Source organism: Pleurodeles waltl, chromosome 7 (genome assembly GCF_031143425.1).
Source record: "Pleurodeles waltl isolate 20211129_DDA chromosome 7, aPleWal1.hap1.20221129, whole genome shotgun sequence".
Lineage (NCBI taxonomy): Eukaryota > Metazoa > Chordata > Amphibia > Caudata > Salamandridae > Pleurodeles > Pleurodeles waltl.
Window position 1 is genome coordinate 48,197,925 of NC_090446.1, and position 7,850 is coordinate 48,205,774.

At 40.8% G+C, this 7,850-nt stretch overlaps 1 protein-coding gene across 1 annotated transcript; it reads right to left on the reverse strand.

Annotated features, from left to right (window-relative positions):
* Positions 1-1,254: 1,254 nt before the first annotated feature.
* On the reverse strand, positions 1,255-2,181 carry LOC138247168 (olfactory receptor 5V1-like). The gene has a single exon (XM_069201910.1). The coding sequence runs from the start codon at positions 2,179-2,181 to the stop codon at positions 1,255-1,257; it is 927 nt and encodes a 308-aa protein (XP_069058011.1).
* Between the last annotated feature and the right edge of the window lie 5,669 nt (positions 2,182-7,850).

A 7,850-nucleotide genomic window follows, 5' to 3' on the forward strand; every position in this document is an offset into this window, starting at 1 on the left:
TCCTGAAAATGAGTTGCCCTTCAGAGCCCAAGCAGTGTAACAAAATGTTCTTTTTTTCTTTCTTGTGACATACCATCTTCATCAATGGCCTTTAAATAGGTTAAAAATTCCCCTTTGAGTTGTAACATTTTTTGCAGGAGGTTCAAATTGCATTTCCTCTCTATTTTTATTTCTAAATAAAAATGTGTATTTTTTTTTTTAATTATTATTTTATTGACGATAAAATAAAACTTCCTTTCCTTTTGGATAGGAACAAACGTGCCAAGAAAGAAAGAAACTACAATTGCAAACAAAGAAAGACTGTCCGTCCTTTCTTTCCTGTAGAACAGGAAGTAGGCAGAAAAGAAAAAAAAAACTTGACAGGCGATATGCAGCTTCACGCACAGTTCAGTAAGAATATTTTCATTCTATTAATCCAATCCGATATGCGCGAAGGTGTCCATACAGTTAAAAGAGGCTCAAATTATGTATAAGCGAGATGCAGACAGTTAAAATCGTGAGCGTCTTTCAACATACTCTCGTGACTAGCAGAGCGTGAAATTGCTTGAAAGCAGAACATCATAAAGACGTTGCTATGCAACCATACAGATGCAGTAAAATGTCTGTTAAAGTAGACGTGTGTTGAAAGTAAATAGGCAGTACTTGCCTGTCTGTAATTATATTAGTTTCCAAATGCCATTGGCCTGTCCCAGAGGATTGCAAATCATCTTTTAAAAGAAAGGTGCAATTTAATGAACACCAACAACGCCAATTTAAGAATGAACGCCGGCAACAAATCGCCAGATAGTCCCATGTAGGTCGATCCCGACAAGACGTGGAAATCTTGTCCCCAACAGCTCGTCGCCGAAATTTGTAGCAATCTTCACACTGGACACATAGGAATATTGTGAAGCTTTTTTTCCGCAATTAACCCAATGTCTGACTCCCGTCAGTCCTTCATAAGAATGCCGTTTTCCCCCCTGCATTCTAGATTCCCCAGTGCAGTCCTTTATTACCTACTACAGTTCTTTAAAGATAAGTAAACAACCCAGATACAACAGAGCTACATTCAAAAGGATAAACCCATAGACCTGCTGTGATTCTAAAATCATAGTGTCAATTTTGGAATAAAATTGAAAAGGTAAAAAATGGAACAATAAATATTAATGCTAGAATCTACCAAATTCTGGGATAACCGTCAGTTATAAATAACATGTATTCACGGAAAACATTCTTCAGAAGATAAAAAAAGTCTGTCATTTTGTTTCTTAAATACTATTTTGTATTCTTAGTCTTCCTCAGGGTGTTTTTAAACTCTGTGTTTTTCAGGCAGTATATAATGGGATTACAGAGTGGAGTTAAAGTAACATAGAACAAAGACAATACTTTGTTGTATTTTACTGAAGCCGTTGATGATGGTCTCATGTATGTAGAACAGATAACTCCATAGAATAGTATAACCACAGTGAGGTGGGAGGCACAGGTGGAAAAGGCCTTGTGTCGTCCCTCTGCAGACCGGATTTTCAGGATTGTTGAGATGATGTTGATGTAAGATGACATAGTTAAAGCAAAAGGTGCAACTCCAACTAGAGTACCCATGATATAGATTGCTAACTCAACAGCACTAGTGCTGCTACATGAAAGCTTCATTACAGCTGCCACATCACAGAAGAAGTGGTTGATTGTGCGAGACCCACAGAATGAGAGCCTCGATGTTAGTACAATGTGTGGTATTGGGTCTAAAAAACTAAATAGCCAACATCCGGCAGCCATCTTCAAGCATACTACATCATTCATGGTGGTCACATACCGTAAAGGGTTGCAAATAGCCACATATCGATCATAAGCCATAACTGTAAGAAGGAAGAATTCTGTAGACACCATGGAACTGAAGAGAAACATCTGCAGAAAGCATCCACTTAGAGAAATGTGTGTTACCTCCAGAAAGAAGTGAGACAGCATATTTGGAAAAATCATTGTTGTGTAACTGATGTCCAGAAAGGCTAGGTTTGTAAGGAAAAAATACATTGGTGTGTGCAGTTGTGTGTTGTAATAGACGATTGCCATGATAAGAAGGTTCCCCACAAGTACCAGGAAGTAAATCAGCAAAAAGGACACAAAAAGTGGAACTAGAAGATGCGGAAAATCATAAAAACCAACAAGGGTGAACTCAGCTGTCAAAGTTTGATTTTCTCCTTTCATGTGTCTTCGAATACAGTGTTCCAAAGTTGGAGTATCAAGAATAACTGCAAACAAAGAAAAGAAGGAAAGTCAATTTGCAACACACACTGCTTTGGGAGGGAAATGTATGTGAATGTTTTGCAGTCACAATTCATATATTTACTATCAGAAAGAAACTATTTAATTTGTGATACAAAATAGGTGACAAGTAAGCTATTTCGGGTGTGTTCCACGTCTTGAGGTCCTTCCTGAATTGAGGCAGTGTGGGAGATGTCCGGGAAAACCCGACAAGTTTGGCGCTGCAGTCAACAAAAGACCGCCAGTGCGCAGAAGACCCCGCCGGCCGCATAATGTTCATTCATCTGGGCTGGCGGGCGGAAACAGTGTTTCCACCAGACGGCCAAGCTGAATGAAGGGCCTGTACATTGAGGCAGGCTCCAAATGTAGCAGGCGGTAATGTAGCAGTGGGGCGGGTGCAGCAGCACCACTCACGCATTTTACTACCCGTAAAACCGGCAGTGACATGCGCGATGGGGCTGTGCACCGGGGCCCCTGCACTGCCCATGCCAAGTGCTGCCTGGTGACGAAAGCCTTGTGGTGGCGGAGTTACACCAGTGGCAGTTCTGCTCCAAATATTATATGGCGCTCTGGGCCCCCATGCTGGTGGCAGTAATTACTGCCTCCGCCGGCATGGTAGCCCAGACCGCCATGTTCATAATGAGGGCCTCTATTTTTGTTTGTGCTATGTTATTAAACTGCCACAAATTAAAGGCTTATTGTATGTCACCAACATACCAATAGACCTGATTCAGGCATATTGCCTCCGCTTCAATATAAGTCAATGGGGAAAATACATTCTGCTGACTATTTTCTTTAAATATCCCACTTGCCCGTTGTAAAATGTTGGCATGTATGAAAAAGAGAGACTTTCTGTCTGCCTGTGGAATCACCCAACCCTCTTCTCTAGTTCGCATTAGAAGCACCACACATGCACTTGCAAAACTCAGCAGACAGTGCTGTTGGCACTTCAGTCTTCATGTAGGTGGCCTTTTGCTGCTCGCCATAAGAGGTCAAACCCAGGACAAGCTGCCTCTCCTTCTTCTGCAGGCTGGCTGTCCTTTGCAAACTTCTTTATTTTCAAAGATGCCACGTAGGAACATTTTTCGTTCATTAAGACTATAATATAGGCCTGAATTTTACATTGTATGCATTCAAATGAGAGTGCAGTTGTTTAAATAAGTTTACTTTTTGATAAATACTGTGCCAGCTGCCTTAGTCATTTGATGGGGACGACCACTCCAAGGCTGCCTTTTTCTACAGCCCTGTCCGGGTTACTGATAAGCCAAACAGCATGTGCAGTTCAGCTTGGCTCCTAGGCATGCACACTCATGCCAGCCAAACCAGGAACTGTAAATCCTTGCAACCTAAGAGTCATCAAGGAAGTTTTTTATTGTGTCCTGGAGTGCAATGTGTGAAATTAAATTAAAAAGACGAGATTTTAAAATCACATATTTTTGCTGGATTTGCAGTCTTGCCAGGAGGCCCGTTGATAGATGGGCTCCCTGGGTAGTTGCCCACGTGCCCTTGACTTACAATGTCTCTGCTCCTCAAGCCTCCTGCCTTGTTACCCTACTATCAAGAATTTAGAATGAGGTATCTGTATATTATTAGGAATAGTCACATGATTTAGAGTGTAAATGCATGATTGCACATAAATGATTAAAAACAAGATATATATATATATATATATATATATATATATATATATATATATATATATATATATATATGCAAAAAAAGGGAATAGAGAACTCTGGGTGCTCCTTACTAGAGCTGCTCTCCACCTAAACTTGGGAACTACCCAGAGTTCTCTATTCTCTTTTTTTGCATAATTTATGCGACACTCTAACCCTGAAAGGGATTTGTTTTGACTTATACTGGGTGCTCCCTTGTGTCTGGACAAAGCTAAACCTCTCTGATGAGCTCTAATGAGAGCGAAACACGTGTCAGGGGTTGCTTTTACTCATTCCAGGTTGGCTTGGATGGTATTTTACCAGTCCAAAGCTGTAATACTGTGCCTGGAATAGTAAATGGCTTTTGTCATTTTACAGCTCGGCAAGGTTGACACTGTGTCAAACCTATGCTTAAAGACTTTGCTGTACAAATGGCAAAAGACTTTGTCACTATCTAGCTCGGCGTGGATAGCACTGTGCTGATCCAATGCTTAAAAACTTTGCTAGACAAACAGACATTTGAGGTGAGCAAATCTAGAGTGTCGCTGGTGTTGCAGGGTGCTCCTTACTAGGGCTGCTCTCCACCTAAACTTGGGAACTACCCAGAGTTCTCTATTCTCTTTTTTTGCATAATTTATGCGGCACTCTAACCCTGAAAGGGATTTGTTTTGATATATATATATATATATATATGTGTGTATATATATATATATATATATATATACCCATGGACATCAAGAAGGGTTTTCTGAGGGTAGTAGATGAAGTCCCCAGCTTTCCCTTTGTTACCCCTTGCCTGTCCTACTCTTGTCCTAAGGGGTCATGAAAGCAGAGACAGGAGCACAAAATAAACAATGTTCTTGAAGCCCTTTTTACTTACTGCTTTGCTGGGTTTAGGATTCTGCTTACTTCACCACTGATAACCAGTGCTAAGGTGCATGTGCTCTCTCCTTAAAATTTGTAGGATTGTCTTATACCCAATTGGCATGATTAACATACTTGTAGATCCCTATTAAAGTTATGCTACTGGTGCCTAGAGCCTGGAAATTAAATGTTACTAGTGGGCCTATAGCAGTATTTGTGCCACTCACTTAAGTAGCCCTTTAAACATGTCTCAATAAACATTTTGCCAGGCCCAACCCTTACTTTCTTAATACATATAAATCATCTATAGGCTAGGCACTGGACAGCCTAGAGGGCAGGGTGCAGTGTATTTAAAAAGTAGGACATATACATTTACATTTAAATTTGTTCTCCACTACTCCAAGGCCGACCTCTCCTATGGAATAACATTGTAGTTACCTTATTACATGTAATAAGTGACAATCTCTGAATGGGAGCAGGTAGCAAGTTCATGTTTGGGTTCATTGCAGTTGTAATTAAAAATCTCTCTCAACCTAAATTTCAATTTTTAAAATGACACTTTTAGAAAGTTGTCATTTTCTTTCAGTAGTCATTTAGGGCCATTTTTATGACCCAGTTTGCGTTGCTTTTGCACCATGCAATGTGATGCAAAAGTGACGCATATTAAAAGTCATATTTTTGAAGCCATGCAAAGCCACTTTGCGTGGTTTTGAGTGGCTTCAAAAATATGCAGTAAAGCAATGCTGCGCAAATTGCTGTGTTGCCTTTGTCTGCCCTGGGTAGATGTTCCATGGTTTTTGACGTATTCACAGATTTGCAAGACCCTGTAAACTTGGGAATGTACAAAAAAAAGATATGTGGAGGATTACAAGGAGAAATATGTTTATTTCTCCTCGCTTGTTCCTCTTTCTGTGTGTGCTACATGCTGCAGTACACATTGAAAGAGGACAAAACTTCTCAGGTTTGCTTTTTTGTGTAGGAAGGTGACCCTTCCTGCATAAAAACAATCCTGCATACAACACAGAGACGCTTGCACCATGGTGCAAGGATGCCTGCATTTGTGTTCAGCTTAATTCCTGTGCTAACACAAGGGAAAAGGGCAGAAATATGCCACATGGGATAAATACTGTGTATTCCTGTCCTTTCTCTGTGATGCAGGGCAGCCCAGCAAATGACCTTGCTGGGCTGACCTGCATAACTAAAGACGTAAATAGGGCCCTTAAAGCCAGCAGCATGACTCTGGGTCACATGACAGCTGATAGTTGGGCTTGGTGTATCCTTCCTAGACAGCCCCACACAATAGAGAGCTTAGATGTGCCTGGAAGGGTTGAACACAGGTTAATTTGGGGTGTCTGTTGGAGTAAGGTTTCACCACACACCTCAACCCAAATTATAACAATGAGGTTTCATTTATGTACTGATGGAGTGTACTAATTGGCTACATGTCCTGGCATAATAATTAAAAAAAGCACTTCTTTCAGCACAAGATTTTCAATTAGTCGTTTTCTGAGTGTGGTACATTATATCAGTCAGGTACCTTTTTCCTGCTGCACAAATACTTATGAATCCAAGACTCAAACCTCTTTCAGATGCATGTATGACTTGTTGCTAAGAAGAAATATTTGTCTTGAGTACTGCTGCAAAACGTTATTTACTGAAATATTTAATTACTCCAGACCTTCCTCTAACATACACTGCTTTTTCACCCATACTTTTTTGAAAAAATGTGTCTTTTGGGGAGGACAAATAATTGCTAAGATGCATAAATAGAGCCCTAGGAAATTAACCAAGTAGGTATTGAACTTATTCAATGGCCTCTAAATAGGTAAGGCAAATCCATTGTGGCCAGCTGTGGGATTACATGGCCCACACAAAATGTTTACAGTCTCAATTTACAATTCCTAATAACTACGCTAAGGGTCAGATTGGTAGAACTTGTTGGATAGGGTACTATGTCATAAATGTGGTAGGAATAATCTAGTCATCAAACCCTTGCTCAAATATAGTTTGTTTCTGTTTCACACTGCAAGGAAAAAGCTTGCAGTAATAGACAGAAAAAAAGAAAAATGATCACCACATCCATGGGTGGAAACTTCCAGGGTGTGGGGATCATTAGTTTTTTTTTTTTTTTTTTATGACAAACTCTCGCTTTAGGTTTATAAAAGTTGGTCCGAATCTGCTATTTAGGTTCCAATGAACACTGGGTAGGTCCTGCAGATGTCTAACTATACATCCGATTTCATCAGCAGTCAAGGAAAAGATAAGCAAGCAAAAAAAATTATCTTTTCTTGCAAACACATGGAACCAGTACCACAGCCACTTGCTCCTGTGCCATGCCCTGGTGGAATATATCCAGGCAGATGTGATAGGCAAAGTCTGATTTTTCAGGAACTAGGGCCCATATTTATGAAAAGTTAGCGCCACCTTAGCATCATTTTTTTAGGCTAAAGTGACTCTGACTTAGCTCCATATTTATATTTTGACGCTAGACACGCGTCAAAATATCCGAGTTAGCTTCATTTTCTGGAAGCGCCAACCCACCTTGCATCATTTCGCGACAATGATATGCAAGGTAGGAGTTCCCTTTTCAAAAAATTACGCTAGCCCTCTAGTGCCATATTTACCCCCAACGCAAAAAATGACACACACTAAGGAAGTGAACCAAAAAATGATGCAAAGCACGATTAGCGTCAAATTTTAACACCTGGCCAGACCAGGCGTTAAAAAGAGTCCCACACACCACCACTCAAGGAAAACACACAGAAGGAGCATTTGCAACTTCCAGGACAACATGGAAGTGGTACTGCTCCAGCTTGGCACACGCCGCAGATGCCAGCAAAGACTGTAGGTCACTGCACCACTGCAGCAACCCCAAACACTACCACAACAGCCACAAAGGCAGTGCAGAAGGTGGAAGAGGATCTTCAGACAGTGTACAACAGTCCTTGGGCTCAGGGAACAAGATGTGATCAGGACGTACCAACTGAACCGGGAGTCCATTGTACGCCTGCTGCACCACATTGCTACAGACATCACTGCAAGGGTGGAAACGCCAACAACTATTCCACCCATTACCAAACTCCTTGCTGTCCT